The 24,340-nt window shown below is 38.5% G+C and overlaps 1 protein-coding gene across 1 annotated transcript in view; it reads left to right on the forward strand.

The window, feature by feature from the left end:
• PDE11A (phosphodiesterase 11A) overlaps window positions 1-24,340 on the forward strand; it is a 131,931-nt gene that overhangs the window by 76,079 nt on the left and 31,512 nt on the right. Inside the window, exons 11-12 of the mRNA XM_005152754.1 lie at window positions 19,541-19,687; window positions 19,793-19,900. Of these exons, the coding sequence (XP_005152811.1) occupies window positions 19,541-19,687; window positions 19,793-19,900 (255 nt within the window). The remainder of the gene's footprint in view (window positions 1-19,540; window positions 19,688-19,792; window positions 19,901-24,340) is intronic.

A 24,340-nucleotide genomic window follows, 5' to 3' on the forward strand; every position in this document is an offset into this window, starting at 1 on the left:
TACTGAGTGAGTTCACAAATACAGAAATTCACAAATATACTTGGTATCTTTTTAAGAATTAAACATAATCATTGTGAGGAAAGTTCTGAAAATAAATAATTTTATGTTCCTATTAATTCTGCTTAAGTATTTCTGAAACAAAACCCCTCACCTTAACAAGAAACCCTTAAGAATTTAATACCTTTCTCCAGATGCTGGGATGTGAAAAAGTGCAGACCACCAGTGGTTGTGGAGTGTAATAAAAGGGAAGTTCCCAGTATGGAGCAGTGAAACATGAGTGCATGATAATGAACCTTGTCATGCAAGTGGCCTATTCCCTCTCTGTTTTCTACAACTGTCTAAAACCAACGCAGCAACATAAATTCAAGCTGAACAGTGTTTTTGCACATTTTTGTAAGGGATCCCACTTCTGGTGGTACTAGAGTATAGCTTTCACTAACAAAAATCTGAAAGCCAAATTTAAAACTACTTGTATGATTAGAAATTGCTCTATTAGTGAATGAATGGTGGGTTTTTTTCACAGAAGAGAATCCAATTATGTGAATTACTGTAAAGATTCATGTCGCCAGTCCTTTTCAGTATTTGCATCAAAGCTTTTGGGATTCAGTAACACAGTAGCAGGCACACATTTATCGGGAAGCCAGTGCCAGTGGAAACAACATGAGACTCCAAAACAGGTGCCGTTGCAGGTGCTGCTCTGCTGACCTGGCTGAAGCCACCCATTTGGTTCACTGCCTGTGCTCAGGGGAAGTGGGAATGGAAAATTCATGCCCTTAACCCAGTAAGTTTGTTTTAGTGTTCAGAGATGGGGCTTAGCCTTTGGATTAGACACAAGTAGATCTGCAGAGATCTGGATTCAGAGCCTGAACAAATTGCTTTGTCTCTGTAGCTGATGATCTGGCCCCGGGAGGGTAATATGAAGCTTTTCACTGATTTCATCAGGATGGTGCTCTCTTCAGCTTTGGCATTTTGTAAAACTGCATAGTAATGATCCCTCTGCCACCTTCCATCTATTTAGTCATGGCAGTCAGTCTTTAGTATTGCGTTTTCTGAAAGAGCAACATCTCTGGGGAAAAAAAAAGTATAAATTTAAGATCCAGTCCTATCTTTATGCCAGTTTATAATGTAGGTTAAATGAAAACTTGAGTTGTCACATAGTGTAAAATGAGTCCTTTTTCCTGAAAATGGTTAGGTTTAAAATGTGGAAAAACATAGAAGCTTAATTGGTAGAGTTTTAATAAGAGGCAATTGAATTGGAGTTAATTAATAATAGCATATTAATAATAGCAGCCTTTCAGTATCTGAAGGGGGCCTATAGGGATGCTGGGGAGGGACTCTTCATTAGGGCCTGTAGTGACAGGACAAGGGGTAACAGGTTAAAACTTAAACAGGGGAGGTTTAGATTGGATATAAGGAAGAAATTCTTTACTGTAAGGGTGGTGAGGCACTGGAATGGGTTGCCCAGGGAGGTTGTGAATGCTTCATCCCTGGTGGTGTTCAAGGCCAGGTTGGACAGAGCCTTGGGTGACATGGTTTAGTGTGAGGTGTCCCTGCCCATGGCAGGGGGGTTGGAACTAGATGATTTTAAGGTGCTTTCCAACCCTAACTATTCTATGACTCTATGATTAATCAGAATTAGTTGTGGGGTGGTTACCATTATTCCTGCATTTGGGATATGAGCTGTACTTCCAGGTTCTAGGAGAGATTTGTGGATGATTTATAGGATTAAAATAACAGAAACAAAACCATATGATCTCTAGTAAATATTGCACTTACATTCTGTTGCTGGATGATTTTACATTTATTTGCTGCTACATATTTTTCAACTTTTATTTTTTAAAATTTAGATTAGGTGGCTTAAAAAAATTTATATCTGCTATACTGCTAAGTTCATATAAGCTACATAATATTTTTTATGTTTTCTGATATGTGCTGCATTACTGTGATAGATGAATTTCTGATACCATTGCTCTAGATATATGGAGAAAAATTAAACTTTCCATGTGCATTTACAAGTAAAACAAAAAAATCCATCTAGAGTGCAAACATTTCTTCCTTACCTGAGAATGTTTCCCTGAAGCCTTGAGCCTGATTTATCACAATGCTTCTCACTTGCATCTATGTAACTACGCTAAATTCAAACTCAGTTTTGGCAAGATAAGCTGAAGTAATGCAACAATGAATCATGCATATATCAATATTCAGTTGTGGAGGATTTTTTAAGTTAGAAATAAGTATGATTTTAAAAACTGTGGCAATGCAATTTTCTCTTGCATTTTAGATTTAAAAGACAGCTCCATTATCTCCATTGTGTACTAGCACAAGTGTTTAGCTATAAGCATGTGATTATTGGAATAGAAAAATGTAAAGCTAGCGGAGTCTGATTAATCCAAGATTGATGCTATCCTATAGCATTGTCCTGTAGTGTCGTGTTTCTTCTCGTAGAAATAAAAGCTCTGCAAGACTAAAAATAGTTGTCTTTTAGACAAATATAGAAAGCCAAAATACACGAGTAAAGAATACAGAATTGTGTCCAGGACATGATATTTATAGTGAGAGTTACAGACTTCTGAGAAAGTAATGAGCAAGTCCTGTGACTTAGCAAGCTGTCCCACAAACACCTCACCTTTAAATTTAACTAATACAGTTTCCAAAGAGAATATGTAAACACTGTCCTATTATGGGTAATACACAAGAAGCTATTTTAAAACGCTAACGTAATTGTGCAGCTGTGAATGGTATAAGCCAGATCAATATTTAATGACTATGATGCATTATTTATAGCCCTGTGAGAGATTGCTTTTTTTAGGTCAAACAGCACACGAGAGAGCCACACCACAGAAAATAATGTATCACCTGCTTTACAGAATCTTTGATTCAAAATGTAGTGTGAATAACAATTCCCCTATTTCTCAATTCTATAGCCTGAGGTATGGCTAGTAAAGAGCTACCCCGATATAGGGAGGCTTTTTTGTGTCTCTTAAAAACTCAGGCATTTATAATAAATAATGACAGAGCTGAATCAAAAGAGGAAACAACTTTTAGGACTGCTGCTGTATACAGCAGTGTAAACGGCCAAATTCATGAAAGATGGTGGATCTAAGTGAATTTGATACTTGGAGTGAGTTATGTGTATGATATAAAATGAATTTGTTATTCATGTTTTCTGCTGTTGCAATTTTATACCCACTTTTAAATGCATAAGGGTGCGCAGCAGAATGAAAAATTGAATTTTCTATATTTTTATCTCCAATCTCTGTAAGGATTGACTGGGAGAGCATTCCTAGGATATGTCATTCTTAGTTGTGATGCCCTCTTTCAATTTAGAACTATTTTTGTTACTTTTATATTCAGGTAATCAAATAATTTATAGTGGTTTATAGTAATTACATTATAGTCTTCCTCAGTAATTAAATTGCAGAAAGGCAAGCTGATTTGGACCACTTATGGAATATTTCCATTTAAATAAATGTAGCTAGAAGATGACGTTATTATGCATTGATGGTACTGCTGTTCCGATCTCTCTGGGACTGAAGGCACTTAATCACACTGCTGTCAGTATTGCAAGCCATGGTCTCAGACATGGTGAAACATGTACAGGTCTTTAGAGATCTTTAGAGTTCTATGTAACTGCACAGTTATTAATGTGCTTAAGGATTTTTCAGATTGTCCTCCATGGTGAGTCACAGACTCCTGGACACCTCTTTGGCTGTCACAGGAAGGTCTGTGCTGGCACTGAGCTTTTCCACAGTGCTATTCCAGCTGCTCAAATTCCACTGAAAGTAGCAACAATGGGAAAATTAGGAGAAACCTTGATGGTAAACAGAGCTTAAGTGTTAATATTGAGCTGTGTTCCCTTTAGGGAAATACACGTGTTCACAAGATGCAAAACAGTTTATTTTCTCTGCTTTTCCACGTGCACTGTCCACATAAGACCTAAAGCGGTGTTTCATAATTCATGAAACTGAGGTCTTTATTGTGTTACATTATTTCGTACACTTACATATGCCTATGTCTTCAGTTGTCATGGAAACTAGAAGTCAGGAACACACTGCATGCACATTGGAAATTATTAAAAATAATAAATAATGATTAGAAATAAAATACTGTGGGGTTTATGCTAGTTTCTGAAGTGCAAGGCTGTCATCTGTTGACATCAGGCTAGTGCTCTGTAGTTCAAAGATATATAAAACTAAAATATTCTTTCTAATTTCAGTGAAGAAGGAGTGGCATGGTGGAGTAAGGAAAGATTGTTCATGGTCTTTTCTCATACAGTGTTTAGGTTTAGAGGCATCAAATGAAATTAGCAGAGTACATATTTAAATCTGACTAAAGATTTCTCTTCAGTAAACATGTAGTTAATCTATATGGCCTACCACCTTAGATCTTAATGAGTTTAAAATGGTGAACTAACAGAAGGAAAATGCAAATGAGGACTGTTCTATGAAGTCATCTCTGCCTTAGGAAATCTCTGAAGTGCAGCTTGCTGTACCCAAGAGAAGTGCACCAAGGAGGTATGTTTTCTCAGTTCAAATAATCTTCCTTGCTCTTGGTCACTCTCTAAACTGAGGTACAGGGCTTAGAAGGACCTTTGGTCTGGCACAATAGAACTATTCTTGCCTTATTAATCAGTGCCTTCCAACAGCACTGCTTGGGAAAAAAAATAAGAAACTACATTCTTTGCATCACTTTTATCACCCCGAAAAGCAGCCATACCTGTTCTGTTTAAAATTAAGAAAAATGTGACTTGATCATTGCTGTCATAAATCTCAGAAATTGCAGATAGCAGGGTTTGATGAAAACTCCTGAGTTTGCTGAATTGTTTGCTTTATTATGAGCTGTTTCTTTTCCTTTCTCAACCACCTGCCCCTGGAAGCATTTCTGGATTGTCCTGCTAAGCTATTTTTCAGCTCCTTGTCTCAGTGCTGGGACCTGTGATTTGATTCTCAGGTGCATTTCAAATACAATAGCCCTCCTCATAGAGATATTATTACTGTCATGAAACCTCTTCCAGTGTGATATGTTTTATTGAGAATAAGGCATATAAAAGAGCAATATGAAAGTTCATGGAAGAAGTGAGGGGTTTTTGCTTTAATTTCTTCCATGAGGCACTTTGTCATAAATAAAGTGGGATGAACTCAGCGTGTCAGAGGCATGAGAAGCACCTGTTCATGAATTACTTCTGTAGCTGTCATACTAGACTAATGTCATATTATAGTGTCTACCCTAATTCTAAGGATATTTAATAGAAAAAGCTAATGGTAATTCTGAATTTGCTTTCAAAAAAATTAAGCATTCAGTTTTATTTAAATTTCAGCATTTGAAATTACTGGCTTCATAGTTGAACAAGATGAGATTAAATTGCTGCAAAAGGTCGCTAGAAGAATTCCTCTTGTATTCCTAAAATGACCACTTTTATTATTTCCAGGTGAAAACTAGAGCTCCCAGAGTAAAATGTTCTCTTCCCTCCAGGAAGATGAAATATGAATCTTCCAGGATGTGGTGGAAGGAGAGTTTACAAGGAGCAATTTAATCTAGTGAGGCTCAGGCACCGAGATGTTCTCTGAAGAGGCTAGCTCTCTTTGTTGGCTACAGTGGGATAAAGGAAGGCTATAGCAATCATGAGGAGTACATCTGCCTCATGTGCCACTGTAGTCTAACTAGGCAAGTTCCTTACCCTTGTCTTATTATATCATCTGGGCAGGGCACTTCTTTGTGATTTGGCTTCCCATCTACAAAGAGGGGATAGAAACATTAAAATATCTCTGTGAAAGATTCTAACATTTCTGTTTTCTGACTCCAAAAGATTTGTATGATGTAACTGTGTTGCATTTCTATGATAAGGCTGCATGAAACTAGTTTATTTTGTAGTGTAAATCTTGATCTATATGTGATTGGAGAGATTAAGGCAAAAGAAAGAAAGGTCTAGCCTGGAAGCTCACACTTTAATCATATATCTATGCCCAGGCATTTTTTTTCTGGTTATTCATGAGTTTAGCACAGGTAAATAAGTTAATGTTTTAAAGGAGTAGTCTTCATTTAGCAAGGAATAGATTCTGGTCTGTGGGTTACGTCAGAGCAAGAGCATAATGTGTATGTCAATAATTCATTTCCTGTGGATTTTTTTTTATATGGAAACATAATATATTTATTTTTCAGTGTTTAAGCTATAACAGAAGAATTTCTGAGTACATTCACACTCTAAGCTATAAAGAAGGGATTTTAAGGGTTAGGATTTAATAAAAAGTAAAAATCAACATTGATATTCTGACTGCAGAGTAAAGACACACACTAACTAGAAATGTTAAATAATAAATTACTAAGATCAGCTACTTCATAGCTAGACCAGAGCTTAAATCTCTTTGCTAAAAACCTTAACAAGTAATAACTTTGAGCACTGAAAATAACAGAAAATTAAAATCCTATGCATGGTCAAAACTGGTGTTTGTATTACTTTTTTAAAAAACCCTTCTTCTGTAAAGCTGAAACAGATTTAAATTTTAAGAATTTCTCATATATTCTATTTTTTTTCAGTACTAAACCAACAGTCTAAGTAGATTAAAATATTACTGAGTTATTGCTTTTAATAGTGGCTGTTTTTCAGTTTCTTAGTAATTATGCACACTAATGCAGTGGTACTTCAACAACAGAAATTTTCAGCAGAGGAGTAAGAACACAATTATGGCTATTAATTTACCCATACTTAGAAAAGCATGCTGCTTCTTGGCTCCTCTCAAATATTGGATTTTGTTATTTACATGGGAAGTTTTCTATTTTTTCCATCTGTTTTTATGTCCAAAACCACAATTAGTTTGGGAGAATGCTTAGAAAAAGAAACTGGAAATAGCAGTTGTTGGGGACAGAGTACTGCTCACAAGTGAAGGTAAAATGATTCATTATCCAACAGATCTGTTGTCTGTCCTTCAGTCTGATAGTCATCATACAAGAATCTCTTGTCAGCTGGAAAGCACTGAGGAGTAAATACAGTTCAACATTGCTACACTGTTTAGCCAACGACAATGCAAAAAGTGATAAGACATAGAATACATTTAAAATGTCATGGAAGCCTGAGGAATATCTGATGAATGATACAGAAAAAGAATTAACACTTATCAAATGATAAAGTAGTATGTTTCACTTGGGAATTTATGTTTGGAAAGGTTTCCAAAGAGGAAGAAAAGTCTATCTAGCAAAGACCTGTACGCTTACATTTGACCAGAATAACTTAAAATATTGGGCTACTTCAGTGAATGATGGTCCTCTAGGAGTTCTTCACTGTGAGTTTATCATGGCTCTTTTGCCATTAGTGAGGAGCAGATTATTCTCCACACAGGTGATGGAATTCCCTGGGACGAGCCCTGGATGTGACAGCTCACTCTTCTGAGACCTGCATGGCCCAGTAAGACTTTGGTACTGTTTGTTTTAACTCATAGAAGAAAGAATTCTTCAAATAAATCAAAAAGAATGGCATAATATTTCACATTTTAAATTATTCTTTGTCTGTGCTTGCATTCTTTTTGTAGCCCCAGCAGGCTGACAGCTGTGACTGGAAATTTTCTGCTTAAAAAATATCAAGGTTTTGGTTTTTTGTTGTTGGTTTGTGGGGTTTTTTTAAAACAATCTTTATTTGGATAGAATTTTTCTATCGAATTATCTATAATTGGCATTAATATCAATTTTCATTTTAAAATTAAACAAGTTTCTTAGTAGTTGTAATGATTTTTTTAAAATCAGAGAAAATATAATTTTCCCTAGATTATATCCTACAAAAGGAAAAAAATTTCTTTGGTTATTTCTGCCTCTATACAGTGTTCTGGCTGTAAACAGTTGGTTGTCATAAATGTTTACTGGTATTGATTGAAAATTATTAATAGCAGGATTTCTATAGGTGGGTTTGTGGGGTGTTTTTTACAAAATATTTTGCAAAAGGAAACATGAATGTCCCCCACAAGAAGAAGGCAGTGTCCTTTAAAGGCTTTTGACATTGCCAAGGAGTTTAATATTAGAGATAGAACCTTTTTATAACTAAAACTCCCAAAATTAAAGAATGGGAAATAGATGAGAAATGTTTTTCTGAGATGAATCCGTTTGGCCACTGGGTGCCATCCTTGCTCCACTTTAAGGCTGATTGCCTAGCAGCATTTCTGCTAAGCTGTAAAATCCTGAAATAGGTAACACCAGTGCAATTTCACACCATCGTAACATTTGTGTATGTGCAGGTAGGAGAATATGTTAGCAGCGCAGGCATGTGTCCTGCTTGCGTGAGTCACCCAAGAGCCTTGGGAGAAATACCTTAATGAGTTCAGCCATGTTACATCCACAGTCTCAGATCTCACTAGTCTTGGGGGTTTCTTGCATTCCTCCACCAGCTGGTAAGAATGAAGCTGTGCTGAGAGACCTGTTCCCATACAGGAGTGTGTGACAGACCATGTTCCTGTGTACTATTAACTTAGACTATGGGATTATTGGAAAGGAAAAATTACATGGATGCACACTTGTTTTCTAGATCAGTTCACGTATGGGGTGTATGGGCCTGTGTCATCCAACCAAAACTGTATCTAGCATATATAAAAAAGTATTTGTGATTACAATATTCTACAGGTTATTTATTACATGGTTTTGTTGTCTGACCAGGGGTGGGATTCATCTATTGTTTCAGTCTCAGAAGTCTCTTTTAGTCTAGGCAAAATCCCAGGCAAAGTGAATGTAATTTCTAACAGATAAATCCTGTGAGTAGTTCTCCAGTTCTGTGTTTTCAGTTTTCCAAATTTAAAGTGTAAACATTCCAAATGTATAAGAAATGGACTTTATCAATATCAATTCTCTTTCTTGTTGCAACAGTATAGAAAATGTGCAGCTTGTAGCCCAGGCAAAACCAGGAAACTGAGTATTTTATGAGTTCATTTCTGTAAAGTGTGCTTGTGCTTTGTAACAAGCTACACCCAGCTCTGAACACTCAGAAAAGCTGAGAACATCAGAGCTCAGTGTTTCCCAGCACCTTTGTGATCCCCCTGCTCATGGAGCATCCTGTTTGGTGCACTTAAATATAACTCAACTGAACTTGCTTTCTGTGCTGCCATGCAACAGTGTGTGTTTTGTCCCACGCATAACACAGGCCTATAGGCACACACAAAAAGAAGCCCACCTCAAAACAACAAGAAGATGTTTCTATTTATGGCCTTCCTAAACTCTACTGTTAAACTGACTCCAGGTATCTCCTTGTGTTAGCAGCACTTTCTCTGAAGGAGATCTGTTCCTGTGGGTGATGGCAAGGAAAGGTTGTTAAGTGGCATAATCAGAGCAATAGCAAAATCATGGCAAGCTGTGGCAAGACCTGGTCTGTGGGTAGTGCCTGCCCCAGGGTTGCATGGTAGCGACCCAGGGAAGACACTGGTGAGCTGGGTGCTGTGTGGCACAGCAATGCAGTCCCAACAGTGCTCCATATCCAGCTCCTTGCTTGGTTCATTTCTCACTTTCTGCACATTGACTGCCTCCCTGAGTCAGTGATGACTGAAGTATTTGTGCACCCCACAGCTTTGTGCCAGGCATGGACAATCTTCAGTGTCCCTAAAATGGAGTCACCAGAGAGAACACTGAGATTCATACTTCCTCATCTGATGCTGCATCACTGTCTAAGCACAGGATAAGATGTTCTATTCAAAACATTGATTTGGCAGATGCAAGATATGCAGGAGAAAAGGAAGTTATAAGTCAGATATCATAAGAGTACTTTCATAGAGACCAGTTAATGTGTATTATAAGCTGTTAAGAAGCTTATGAATGACAAGAAAGGTATTTATGGCTGTGTTGCAGCCTTTCACTTCAAAATAACAATAAATGAAAGCAACTGTTGTTTAAAGAAAAATTATAAAGCTAGTAAGATGTAGGTAGTAAGTAAAGAGCTAAATAAATAGAAGATTTAAGTGCCTATCATTTGTTTTTGTTGAAAGAGGAGGATCTGTAAATTTTATCTTTTGTCAGAAAAGACAAGAGATTAGGCTGTGAGTTGAGCAGCTCTGTGGGTTGGGTGCTCAGGGGGATGAAAGGTGCTGCCCAGGGTGTACATTCTGCACTGGAGAGAAGTGTTGGGCTCTGTGTTTACAGTCTGCTCTTCCTTGCACAGCCTTTTGGCTTCTTAAACTGCAGCAAGATGAAGCTCTGTTATTTTTGGAGAATGCACTTTTGGGCAGTCTGATTGCTCTTACGGAGCGATCTATGAATTCAGAATAGGATAAGTGGATTTATTTTAAACCAGCAATGGGAACTTAATGAAAACAAAGGAGAAAAAGACAAAGATAAAACATGCTTTAAGGATAATCACTGCAAGGTTCTCTAGCTTTTCTGCAAACTTACGTTGTAAGTTTGAAGGTGTTTTTAATATTACATATTGTCTCCCTGACAGTGCTGTGCTATAGCTGTCACTCTCACAGATCTGAAATAGGACTTTCCCCCCAGTGGAGCAGTAGTCCACTCATATATTTGCATAATTTTCACCACCAGTCATTGTATTGCCAGCCTGATTTGTTGCAGGTGCTCAGAAAGAAAGTTTTGGTGGCCAGCAGGATCACCATTGCTGTCTGTGCACTCATGCAGCACTGCCACGGTGCACTGTGGCTGCACATGCCGTAGGGTCCTGCAGAGCTTGGGTGCAGTCAGTGCTGCTGGCATACACTGGGATAGGAAAAAGTAATAGCACTGTACGTGCCACTGTGGCACTGATGGGGCTTTGAGGGCTTACTGGTCCTTTTATACTTTTTTTGTAGTGTTTGCTCTTGGCAGCACCTTCACTTTTTGCTCTCTTTCATGCTCTTTCACACCATGTGTCCAACTGGACATAACTTAGGCTGTTTACCACCAAAAAAGCCAGTTTCATCCTGTGCTTTCACGTCCTCTGTGAGAACCCTGACTCAGTTCCTTCCACCCTTAACCAGGTTATTACTCTTCTGAGTCTTCAGGGAAGCAGTTAGTCTTCCCTCCCCTTCCTAGACAGTCTTCTTGAGGAAAAGGCTCCCTTGTATGCCTCTTCCCTCATCCTCCCAAATTTATAGGCATGATGGGGTCAGTCTGCATTACCCATTCTGCTCTTCACAGGAGCAACAAATCTGACTTTCTGCCTACCAAAACTAAGTAAGACTGTTGTGGGAAATGGCAGCCTGCATGCCTCACACTTTTGTATCACGGAGAAATGCTTGCCCTAGGTTTGCTGCTTGTGTTTATTTAAAATTCTGGGACAGAGACTGAATAGACCCTTTTGTATGAGCTTCTCATCTGTACCAATGGTCATAAAAAGTCGACAGTTGCTAGCCTGTAGTATGTGACACACTGGTTATTTCCTAATCACCATAAGCCAAGAGGACGTGAACACTCCCCTGCGCGCCTCGGGAGATCATTGTGTCGAATGTGCATGCCCTGTAAAACTCCAGTCCTAGGCTTCTGTGGTTATGGACTTTGGCCTTAAGAATAATAGATTCTCAGACCATTAATTGCTTTTATTTTATGTCTCTGCTCTTTTAAAATCAAAATTTCTTGTTCCTTTTATAGGCTGCCATATATTTTGTTCCTGTGTACTAGGGAACAACTCTAATGTCAAGGATTGGTTTTTAGCAACATAATTAATGTATTTTGTGTCCTTTCTACTACAGTTTGCAACAAAACTTTAAATGCAATAATTTTATATCTAAAACTTATTATTCCTTTTGATGGGTCCCAGTTTCAGGAAGCGGCATGTCCACACAGGACTGATTGGCTGATCAGAAACATTCAAAATACTTCCAGCTTTTTAGCTGTAATTCTGGGCTTTTCTTTGGAAATAGGATGCATAATACTGTAATGACATGTCTTCCGTAACCCTTTTAGAAATAAAATGATAAGAAAGATCCTTTACTCAGACATATATAGCTTCATCCCAAAAGCAGAAAGTAAATAACATTATTTTTTGTCCTAAGCATGATAAAAAAAAAATCCAAAATGCTGTATTTGATAATGGTATATAGCTTACTGGCTACTTTTCTTGTTTTAATGGAAGAAGCAGAGTAAATAACTTTCCTAATGTTGTGGAGCTTTTCCTTTAATTAAAGCAAATACCAGTATTCATACTAAGCAGTAGCTATGTTTGGTAATGTTCAAACCAAATAGAACATTTTGAAACAAGACTAAATGCAGCTTTCTTTGTTCCACATTTCATGTCTAAATTACACGTTAGACTGTTAATTTGCTGGTTGCAGATGAAGCAGTGTGCACCACACGTACGTGCTTCAGCTGCAGATTTTGAAGCTGGATGCAAAACAGCAATATTCTCATTTTAGAGATGCAAAGCTTTAACTAAAGAAATTAATGACCTTTTCAGCAAAGTAGGCTCAGACACCTACTGTGGGAATTTGGGCAGAGTTTAAGCACTGGGTTTTACAATTGCGGCTCTCCGCCTATCTGCTGGGTTACTCTGAAGACTTTTAAAATACATAAATCCTGTTCCAGGCACTGTTGATGTTTTTTGCATCTGAACAGTTGGTGGATAAAACATTCACAGACGCTGGCACAGAGAACCAGGGAGTCTGGTAGATCTGACAATGGCGAAGTGTGTGAGCTCTCCTTATGCCATGTTTTTGTCCAACTGCTTTCAGACAAGTCCACAGTCCCACTCCTTTCTCACTGCAGTCTCCAGCTGTAGTTGTTGGAGTATCCCTTCATACAGTGACCTCTTTCAGAGAACTGGAATCGGTGAAAGTTGTTGAAGGACAAATAAAGTTGAGGGTGAAGTTTTGGCCTTGCTTGCATGAGGTCATTGGACTGGCTGGTCTCAAGAGCTCTATTCCAGCCTAAATGATTCCTTGATTTGTGACTTAATTTCTGAAGGCAGCAGCAATGCTACTGTGATAAAAAAAAAAAGTCATTAAAAAGTCATTAGAATCAAAATCCAGATGAGAACATGTGTGCACATGATAAATCCCCACCACACCCATTCTCCTTTCCTGCAAATATTATAAAATTCCCTTTAAATGGCATGATCCCACAGTTGGTCATTGGAAAAGAGGTGCTAACTCAACATTGTGAAGGGCAGTGACAGTTGGAGGCCTTTAAGAGCATGGCTACTCTGAGTATTAAAGCATATCTGAGCTGAAACTTTTGATTCTTTCCACTTTAGAGAAAGAAATGTGTCAAACTGGAACATAACAGGCTTTGGTTTTCCATGGCTATGAAGTGCAAAATTTGTCTGCTACTGCTAATAACTGACTATAAAGATGTGTTTTAAAAGATGTCTGTGTTACTGTAAAAGTCAGTTGGAGAAACCCTCCAAGACTCAATCTGGAGTTTTAGAAAGCAGCATTCTTTACTGCAGTGCTGGGCACACACAGAATCATTTCACAAAGGTGAGTGTACCCGATACATGCTGACAGCAGCTATATATTTAGCCTGCTCATGCATATTCATAGATTTTCCAGGAACTGATTATAATATTTGCATCCTAATTATGCACGTGCTTTCTTGCTGAGTGGGGGTCTTCTTTGGTGATCATCAGTAGTCTTCCTCACTGTGTTTACTGAATGACCTCAGTGCTTGCACACACTTGCAGTTAGCAGTTGGAATGTCCTTGCTTCTGTTCTCTTCCAGTCTCACTCCATGGTGGGCGTTGCTCCGCTATCTTGAAGGCTGGCATCCTTGGTCTAATTTACTCTCTCCTTAGTTATCAGTCCCATGATGTTCCTTCCCCCATCAGCTGAACATTTCTTTCTCTCTACATATTAGTAAGTTAGAGCAGTTTGTTTTATTTTACTATGTTAAAGGCACCCATACTATTGTTAGTTTAAGATTTAAGGTTATACCTGCAGCTACAAGTATAAGCAAATATTTTAGGGGCCTTTATTCAGGAAAAGAACCCTTTAAAAGTAAAAATGTTTGCCGTCAGAAAATACTGTCTGCAAAGTGGTTTCATAGAATATTAAGTGAGAGATAAAAAAGTCATCACATTTAAATAGTCTCCATTTTTATGCTTTCCATGCAGTTTCAGATGATGAAGGTTTTTCAGTTCCTAATCTTGTGAGAGAGACTGTGAGTGAAGAGATACTTGGAAGGGTGGTCTTATTTTTTTTGTGTATGTCATCTTGTCTGAAACTTGTTTCACTATAGAGTACAAATGAGGTCAGATCCTGACCTGCTATTGAAATAGTACACATACTCCTGACTTAGACAGTTCCCCTGGGAGTTAAGAGGCATACCATATTGATTTGCCAGTCTTCTGCTGCATCGGAACATATATTTCATGGGATATCTTTGTATGTGTTGTATATTTGAGTTTCTTGTTACTTTTTTTTTCCATCAGTGTGGCAGTATTTTCTGATTAGGAAACCTTGCTAACCCTCCATGTGTCATTGTCCATAGGGCTATATAAATGTGGCCTATGCTCAGCAGTGGAAGTTATTGTTACAGAATAGTCCTGATAGTACATGGAGAAGAAGCTGTGTATGCCCAATGGTAAAATGTGCACTTTTTTTTTTTTAACAAAGCCATACTAATATACTTATCAGTAGGTTTCAAAAAGCTTTCTTCACATAATAAGCACAATGTCTTATCCACACAGGTTTTAAAACTGAAGTACAGACACTTTAAGCTGACACAGCAAAGTAGGATTTCAGTTTTCTGTGTTTAGCTGGACTTAATTGTGAAAAATATGCTATTATAAGAGTTAGTGCAAAATCATATAGCGAGCTTTCCTTTAAGGTTAAGTCAATCTGTGGAATGATATTTTTGTCCTGTGTTCTTAGTATCAAATGGGATCAAAAAACATTTTCATATATCGTGTAATACTGAATTAAGTTATTACAATCGGACCCTTGAGCTATAGGTATCTTTGGTTTAAGAAACTCCTTGAGCTGCCTATCGGTGTCTGCCAATTTGTAGGAAATAAGGGTGAAATAAGATTATGGCAAAATGAGACAAAATGTAACCACCACCTTGAAATTTCCCTCTCTCCAACACTGACCCAGACTGTCTCATAACTAAACACTGCTATAGCAGATTATTAGATATCCAAATTGCTATTTCATATTTGATGACATGTACAGTTCTTTCTCTCTGACCATTTTTTATGCTGACAGCATAAGCTGCATAAGAGCAGAAGTCTCTCCTTTTCAATGTTGCTTCTTGATTGAAGCACATATTCTGTATCTATGTGTGTGCATATTATACTGTCTTTTTCTGGCATACATTTACCCATTAACATATACTCCCTAGAAGAAAAGCTGAGAATGAATGGTTATCCTTTTTGTTATCTAGTTGCATGCTAACAATAGAAAGAAACCATTTTATACAACATACGTATTACACGTATTTCTAAAAGCATGAAATGGTTGTGTTCAGCAGCACTAAGATCTAAGCATCAAATAGTAGCTTTTACTTCAAGTATTTAGCCTTGCAAAGTTTCCATAAAACCTTGAATCTCTAGTTTCCTAAAGTTTTCCCTAGGTTTTGTTCATCCACAGCAGCCCAAATGGTCATTAGTGACATATGGCCCTTTCACAGTGCCAGATGTAAAGTAAGGATCACTCATCTCCTAGCTGTTCACGTATACCAAGCAGGCTGTGAAGCAGTTTACATGATAGCAAAGGGCAGAGAGGAAAGGAGAATCTGTTTCCAATCCTGAACTGAGTATGTACGTTCTTTCCCTCCCTCCTGTATCCATCCCACCCCATGCACATCTGAATACGGGGTAGCTACAGAACTTGTTCTTATGCTCTCATTCAGGGCATGACACCTTTTTTTTTTAAGCTGCCTACAAGAGGTGATATTTTCCCAGTCTGGTAGCTGCTGAGTTTGTTCTTTATTAGGCAAGACCAGTTCTCTCTTTGGGCATTAAGCCCAACTGGTGTTTGTGGTTCCTTTCAAGACAAATTTTTGCTTTAGTACCAGAGGGTATGGAGACATGACAAGAGGAGGCATGTCCCGCTTTAATTTACCATAAAAGCACAGAACAGTCATGTGAAGTTTTTTTTTTTGGATGAAGAGTGTTGAAATTGCTTAGTCCACAGGGAGAAAAGACTTCAGAGTATAATGTTCTTAATTGTTTCTAGAAAGGGGAAATTGAACTTTAAAATGTTCAAAAGGAAGCAAATCTTTTAAGTGATTTCAAATCACTGGGGGGCTTTAAAAAGTAATTTCACTGTAACTTGAATTTTAATTGTCTGCTCCTTTCTCTTACTGTGTTTTCATCCCGTTTTCCTGGAAGAGAGTGTTGTTATTACTGTTTATTTTAAGAAATCCCTGGAATTTGTCCTGCAGTGCAACAAAATTTCAGGGATGGATATGTTTTAATATTCTCTACTATGAATATTTTTTATATCTTTGCAATTTAAAAAATGAAGTTTTAATGACTTCTCTCCTATAAACCCTGGGCTGCTGCATTTCTAGCATAAGAAGCTGAGGACAGACAAAGCCAGGTGCAGCCAGAATATTGCTGCAGCCCCACATCATATAATTTTTTTAACATTATTCAAATTAGTCCCAACACTCATAATTCTGTTGTTTCCTTTATTGCTGTTGTAAAGCAAATGGTTCTTTTATACAAATGTTATCTTCTGGCTATTAATTCAGCAGTTATTTTGGATGATGGCACTCCTGTTAAATTTAGGAATGCAAAACCTCATAAATATTTAAAAGTTTCAAACTGACATGGAAAGAAATTGTTTTTGACTTGCTTTGTTAATATCCCGTTGCTCAGTTCATAATAGATTTGGGATATATTGTTATTTCTCCACTGTTTGACAAAGGGAAAAACAATTGTAGTTGAGCAACTCCAAGTGTCCTCCCTGAATTGTAACAGACTGGTAAAAGTGTTTGCTTCCAGTAAAAAGACAGGAAAATATCTGTTTTCTTTTAAGAGGGCAAAAATTGTGACAAATTTAATTAGAGACCACTTTAAAGTTAATGAAAATGCAGCAATAAGTTTGTAAAGCTACTTTTAATAAAACAGGTTCTAGTAGGTCTACCTACAATCAGGTCCTTCTCTTTCAGCATCTTTGTAATTTAAACTTCTTTCTAAGGACCAAACAAGATAGACAAATGTGTTTCTTACCTCAGAGACATTCTATGAAGAGCACATTTACTGTGCAAAGAGTGCATTCATAGACTAAATATTAGCATGCATCTTGAGTACCCCCAAAGCTCTGAAGAATAACTGAATGATTAAAAAGTCACAATTTTTGTAAGACCGCTGAAGTTCTGGACAACACAATCCCTGGGTGCAGGTTCCTGTGTCACACCTAGCCACGTTTTCTGGGTTTTTTTGCCTCAGAAGTAAACATGTAGCTTCTCAGTCAGATCTTCAGGGGTGTTCAGGTGTAACTCCTGGTGGGATCATCTAGAAGGATTTCAAATGTTTCAAAATATATTTAAAAAAAATTAAAAAAAAGATGCTGAATTGATTCAACCTGGATAAGTACACTTGCAGACAAAGTAAGTATGCAGTTAACAGAGCTTACACCTCTGCCTGCATGCTCCAGAGGTGGTTCAGCTGTGTTCTGGGATGACACTTAATGATTTGATGTATTTCCTATATCCATTAGCCTCACTGGTGTAATACCACAACTTTTTGTGGTATTGGAATGCTCTTACTGGGTGCTGATTTGCAAAGGCTTTTATTCTAGCTAGTAAATAGAATCATAGAATCATAGAATAGTTAGGATTGGAAAGGACCTCAAGATCATCTAGTTCCAACCCCCCTGCCATGGGCAGGGACACCTCACACTAAACCATATCACCCAAGGCTTCATCCAACCTGGTCTTGAACACCGCCAGGGATGGAGCATTCACTACCTCCCTGGGCAACCCATTCCAGTACCTCACCACCCTAACAGTAAAGAATTTCTTCCTTATATCCAGTCTAAACCCCTGCTGTTTAAGTTTCAGCCCGTTACCCCTTGTCCTATCATTACAATCCCTTGTGACTTTAGCACCCCTATAGCCCCCCTTCAGATACTGGAAGGCTGCTATGAGGTCTCCACGCAGCCTTCTCTTCTCCAGGCTGAACAGCCCCAACCTTCTCAGCCTGTCTTCATATGGGAGGTGCTCCAGTCCCCTGATCATCCTCGTGGCCCTCCTCTGGACTTGTTCTAACAGTACCATGTCCTTTTTATGTTGAGGACACCAGAACTGCACACAATACTCCAAGTGAGGTCTCACGAGAGCAGAGTAGAGGGGCAGGATCACCCCCTTCGACCTGCTGATCACACTTCTCTTGATTCAGCCCAGGAATACTTTAATGCTGCCGTGTTAATACTGTTTTATGCCAGGTTTACACCAGTATAGTTAAACCAGCTTAATCTCTGCATGAATTATTGAGATGGCATTTTCCTGTTGACCAGAAAAAGTGTGTTACACATCAGTAACTTGGAGTTAGGATGCAATATTTCAAAACACAGGTTCCTTAAAAAGAAAAACCACATAAGGTGGTCACATAGAAGTTGTAACTGTGAAGGTGAACTTACAGTTGCATGAACAAATTGGTATTTTATGCAAGTGAGTAGCTGCATGTGCCACACCAGCTGAGTCCATGTGATTTTAACTAGTTCATCATGGTCCAGCTCATGGCCTGTGGGCTGGACACAGCCTCTTTGTGATGTTTCTACCTGACCCATCACCTTCTCACTGCGGGAGACAAGGAACAGATGCTCCTTCAACAAATGCAGCCTCCTCCACCTGCCCTCTCTAGGGAGAAGAGTTGGCAACTCTGAAGGGGTGCAAGGAAGGGCAAACAAGCCCATGAGGGTTGTCAGCACCTCCGCCTGGCTCCTGCAGGTGCTGCCACAGGGCCAGCCACAACACATCTGTGTGCACAACTGTATGCATTAGCTAGTCCTGCATACTCAACTGAGGTTTTGTGTACATGAAGAGCTCTTACAAACAGAACAATAGTCTGCTTTACATGGACAAAGCAAAATATAAGGCTTCTGCTGTTGTTTGTTGGCTTACTACATAATCAGCATATTGAAAATAAGTTTTGTTTTACTTTGAAAAGTATTTCTGCTAGATTTCTTGTATTACTCTTTTTTTTTATTCTACAAATGTGTAGTAAGCAGTATAAAGCAAAGGGCACTTTATGCTTATGAATGTAAAGACATTTGGATGAAGAAATTCTGCAGAGCAGTATATTTACTTTGCATTTCTGAATTGTAGCAATTAAAATTCCCAGCTGCTGGCTGTCCAGATGTTTCTTGCATTACAGCATTGTAATTTGCATTGGAATATATTGCATTACTGCAGTAGCTGTAAAATGGTCAGCTCTCACAGTGTAAACACTATATATGGGCTCAAGTTGGGATGGTGAGCATATTTCCTGCTCACACCAGGTTCTTCTCCTTCCCACTGTTTCTCTGCTCGTTAGCTCGACACATTCATATTTCTCCAATGAAGACTTTTATTGCTCAGCATTCAAATCAAGCAGGGGATATACTGACAGGTCAGAACTGATGTATGGATGGTTGCAAGAGTGACACAAAAAACAACCCCAAGTTTTGAATCAGAAGTTTCCCTTTCCTTTTGGCTTTTCCAGGCAGCAAACATCCCTCTGGTGTCAGAGCTTGGCATTGATGACATTCATTTTGATGACTTCTCGCTGGATGTGGATGCCATGATTACTGCAGCCCTGCGGATGTTCATGGAACTTGGAATGGTTCAGAAATTTAAAATTGACTATGAGGTAACCATCTGCGCTGCAGAGGGATCTGCTGCTTTTGTCTTGGCTCTGCTCTGTCCATTTGTACACGTTTAGTAACCCTGATACAATTTGTACTTTTCATTTCAGACGCTGTGTAGGTGGCTTTTGACTGTTAGGAAGAATTATCGAATGGTTTTGTACCACAACTGGAGGCATGCCTTCAACGTCTGCCAGCTAATGTTTGCCATGTTAACTGTGAGTATCCAGCTATAGACGCAATCCCACAGGAGGTTTTACTGCCACATTGCTTTACCTGTCTGCACATTTTCCAGCATTTGATTTCTTTTTTAGTTATTATGATACTCATTCGTTTCCAATAGAAGTGCACACGGAAGCTATTCAACTTAAGACAGCATATACTTGGCAAAACCTCACAGAGTTTTAGTGACAGTGATATCATAAGCACATTAAAGTGACTGAAAACAGATGGCAGCCTTGGAGTGAGCTTGTTATTATAGATCTTGGTCTTACAAAAATGTTTTACTTTTGGAAGTCTTTGATTTGACATTTATTTCAGACTTTTAAATTGGGAAGTACAAAACCAAGGAAGATTAGAATCTCAGAAGTATTTACTATGCTTATATTTACTACTTTTCTATCCAGCTTCATCTAAATAATTGTAGAACATATTGCTTTAAAACGTTTTAAGATTATCTTCCAACAGAGTGATCTAAGTGAATCTTGTATCTCTGTCAGACACTGTAACACTTCTGGGTTTGATTAACATGTATCTCCATCAGTACCTGTAACTCCTTTCAACACCCAAGCAAATTCTGATGCAAGTACCACCACTCTTACTTGCTCTTTTTCCCCTACCCCACAGCAACATGCTGCAATAAATAACTCATGTTTGGCTAATTAATTCTTGTAAATGTGTTGATATAAACCTCGGTGGTCCTGGATGTTTAATAATCTGGTTAATATGGCAAAAGAGAAGCAATGTGTCTATGTGCACACAACACTTAGCTGCTGTACTTTACATTTTGTGTTTGGCTTATCTCCAGTTAAAAATAGGAATTCAAGTTTTTCCATTTTTTCTTCATGTTCAGTCTTAATGGCCAGTCATGTATTGTGAACCTTAAAGTGATCATGTTAACAGCATTTGTGTAGTTATTTATCTGGAATATCATATGCTTCTTCCCTAATTTTTATGTTCTTGTTGCTGGCTGGTCTCTGTGGCATGGTCAGCATCTGGACCCTGTCCGCAGCAGTGGAAACACCACAGCCTGTGCCATTCACAGCATGCATCATCGCCGGTGTTACATGGACTTGAGACAGTCGGTGGCTTGTTTCCTGCTCACAGAGCATGGGTTCCCAGCTGTCCTCCTCCATTTGACGTATTTCTGTGGCAGAACTTTTTGTGTCAGGCAAGTTAAAAATAAACAACAGAGTATGATGCAAGTAGATATGGTATACTGCTAGGTCCATCCCAGCTATATGGGTTTGTTTCTGTGAGCATTTATGGAGGCATAACAAAGTTTCACCATGCAGCATGAGCCAAAGGAAATGGAGGTGTTCAACACAAGAGAAAGGTTGAACTTCTGGGTGTGAGGCTGCTCAGCTGACCAAAATTGATGTTGTTTCAGCAGGCTCTTTCTGATGGTCTCTAATGAAATCTTGTGCTAATGTGTGGGCATCGGCCTTTTTTAATGTTTTATAAACTTGACATGCTTTTTTCTTTTCAGTTATAGAAAAATGAAAAGCTTTTTACTCAGACGAGTAAGGGTAAAGTCAGGCAGCACCATTCACCTGGGAATTACATTAGTTTCTGCCAAATGCTGCCAGGGCTTGAGGAGCCGTCAAGCCTCACTCATGAGGACCTCTAGGTGGAGCTCCGAGGCCACGTTTTGGGCAGGCTGTTCTTCGATGGGAAACGCGCTCTCCCACTAGGCATCTCCATCTCAGATAGCTGTGACTACACTGGCAGCAAGAAAGCACATCCCTGCTGCTCCAGCAGCCACCAGTAAAAGCCTGCGAGGTCTCAGCCATAAACTGCTTTGACTGTAGTTCTCAAAGCATAATTTCGGGTTTCTTTTAGCAAGTCGGCACAGGGATGCAACTGTCTGTGGGAGCATTTTCAAGCCAAGCTCATTTTATTTCACAGGCTTCTGGTAATAAAATGAATGAGCAATTCCATGTGCAGGGCTTGGCTGCATGTGCCATGGCATTGGACTCACCATGTATCCTACCCCACTCTGCTGTGGCTCTGGCTGAGAACAGAGTGAGAGAACAGTGTATGGCCTGCATGTTCTTTTCTCCCTTCCAGAGGTAGGAAGATTCGTCTTGCCAAAAAAAAAAAGACACAAAAGAGAGTCAAGAGATTAGTAATATCACAAGGTTTGCTCTTACTGTGGTTGTCTTGGGGAAACCATCTCAGTTAGTATGCACCTTGTTTTTCCATTTGCAAACAGAGCAAAATTTCTTGACCATCAGAGAGGGGCTCTGATGGTCAAGAAGGCAGCATTCTGTGCGGTTATCGCACCCTATTCCTGATTTCTCTACAACAGTCAGAATATTGCCTGCACCACAAATAGAAGCCAATAGGTCTATTTTAGGGCATTTCCAGGTAGCTTTACTGTAGCACAGTAATGCCTAATCTGTGATGCAGTAGCCTCTAATGGCCCCACCTGCTTCCACTGGATGCAGAAGGAAAAGTCAGCTGGGTTGAAAAGCCAAACAACAGAAACCAAACAAAGCTTAAACCTGTTGTTTCACCCTTGGATCAGCCTACTGCTTATCTAAGGTATGTTCTCGTTTATCAAAGTATGTATCTTCTCTCTCTGGTTAGGGACTGAGCAATTATAAGCCCAGTCCTGCAAGCCGTACTTCCATATGTGAGACTTACCCAAATATTCTGAAGACAAGGACTGAAGGAAGACTGCTCCTGTGAATTACGGGCATCACATGAGATTAAAGTGCAGGATCAATCCCAGGCTTCATTAGGGATGCCTCTGCCTAGCAGTTCACATTGACACTTATTTCAAAAAGTAAAAATGAACAAGTAAGCAATACAAAATTAAAATCCCATCTGCTGTGCTAATAACAAAACATATAAATGTGGGGTAAGGTATAATGAATGCAATTCATTTCCTCACATGAAAGAATGACCTCTATAACTCATTGGAGACTCTGCCACTCATGAGTTATGGGTCATTCCTTTTCTGGTGAAAATGAATTTTACTGCATGATCATCTATAGCCATGTATTTTTTCTCCCTGTGTAAATTTAAAACATGAGGAAACATAATCCTCTATTTTCTTACATTATGTTCAAAGCAGACAACCCCTTACCATAACATTGTTTTAAATGAAATGGTTTTTATTAAGTGAAATATGCATATTTCTCTCATAGATTCAATGACAAGACTTTTGCTTAAATAAAATGTTGCATTTATTTTTGAGATATTGCTACTGTTAATAAATTTCTTCATCAGCTTTCTTGTGTTTGCAATACAGGTTGAATGCTTGAGTTTAATCAAAGCTTGCGTTATGCTGAAGAATATTTGTTACACCATCAATTTTATGTTATAAAATTTCTATTTTAAGTTGTTTTAACTTAGCTGTGAACATTTTCTCTAGATTGAAACGTGACACGTGGCACGATGTCAGTTACAGTTAATCCCTTTTTAAAAATAGACCATGATTATTAATTGTTACACAAGAGTAATGTTTAAAAAGTAAAAAGACAAAACTCCTTTTTAGACAATTTCCTCTGCCTGGGTAGCTGTTACTGGAACTAAAAAAAGCGATGCCCTAGGAATCAGGAGAATTTCTTAACATTCAAGTTACTCTGTATACCAGTGGATGAAAGAAATAATTTTTCTTTCTTCTACATGAAAGCAATAATTTTTCCTTATATTTGACCATCTTTTCTGATAGATGATCTTTTGGCAAAACTCTGAAGCTTTTGTAGTAAGTCCTGCACTTCCTCAATTCCCACTGAAATGCAATTCTGAGCACCTGCGGGAGCTTGGCTCCCTGTACTACCTAAATATGGCCACATTTCAAACTATGGAAACAGAGGCTATTTTGATTTGAATGTGCATTTATTTAAGTAGAATTTGTGGTCTTCAGGGTGAACAGAATAGTTTTCACATGGTATTGCAGCAATTGACTGGCATATCTGAGTGAGCTGTAAGTTCTACCAGGTACAGACATCAAGTCCCACTGATCTTCACTGTCTTTGTATCACCCTCTTCTTGCTAGTGAGTGAAATTATACTCTATTAAAAATCAATGGAATTCAATATTTCTTAAATACTATTAGTGTTCAGCCTTGGTTTGGTCCAATATAAATCTATTTTATATTTCTTTTAAATAATTTCCTTTCATACTAACTAGATTGTGTGGCTAGTTGAGGAGTGTCATTGGAGAATGGCGCTGTGAAAAAGACAAGTGTTAAGATTTTCCAACTCAGTTATTTTTTGCAGACAATATATCCTTATGCTTCAGAAGAGTTGAAGAACCAGGTGGTTTGATAGTTAGATGTGCAGCACTAATGAGGGGGTGTCCCACTTAGACTCCAGCACCTCCTCCAGGCAAGATCTGTTCGGGATGCTTGAGGTTAGCAGTAACAGCAGTGTTTCTTTTCTGACATGGGGCAGTTCAGGCAGGAAAACTGCTGTGGTAAATATCCA

The sequence above is a fragment of the Melopsittacus undulatus genome, chromosome 8 (genome assembly GCF_012275295.1).
Source record: "Melopsittacus undulatus isolate bMelUnd1 chromosome 8, bMelUnd1.mat.Z, whole genome shotgun sequence".
Taxonomy (NCBI): Eukaryota; Metazoa; Chordata; class Aves; order Psittaciformes; family Psittaculidae; genus Melopsittacus; species Melopsittacus undulatus.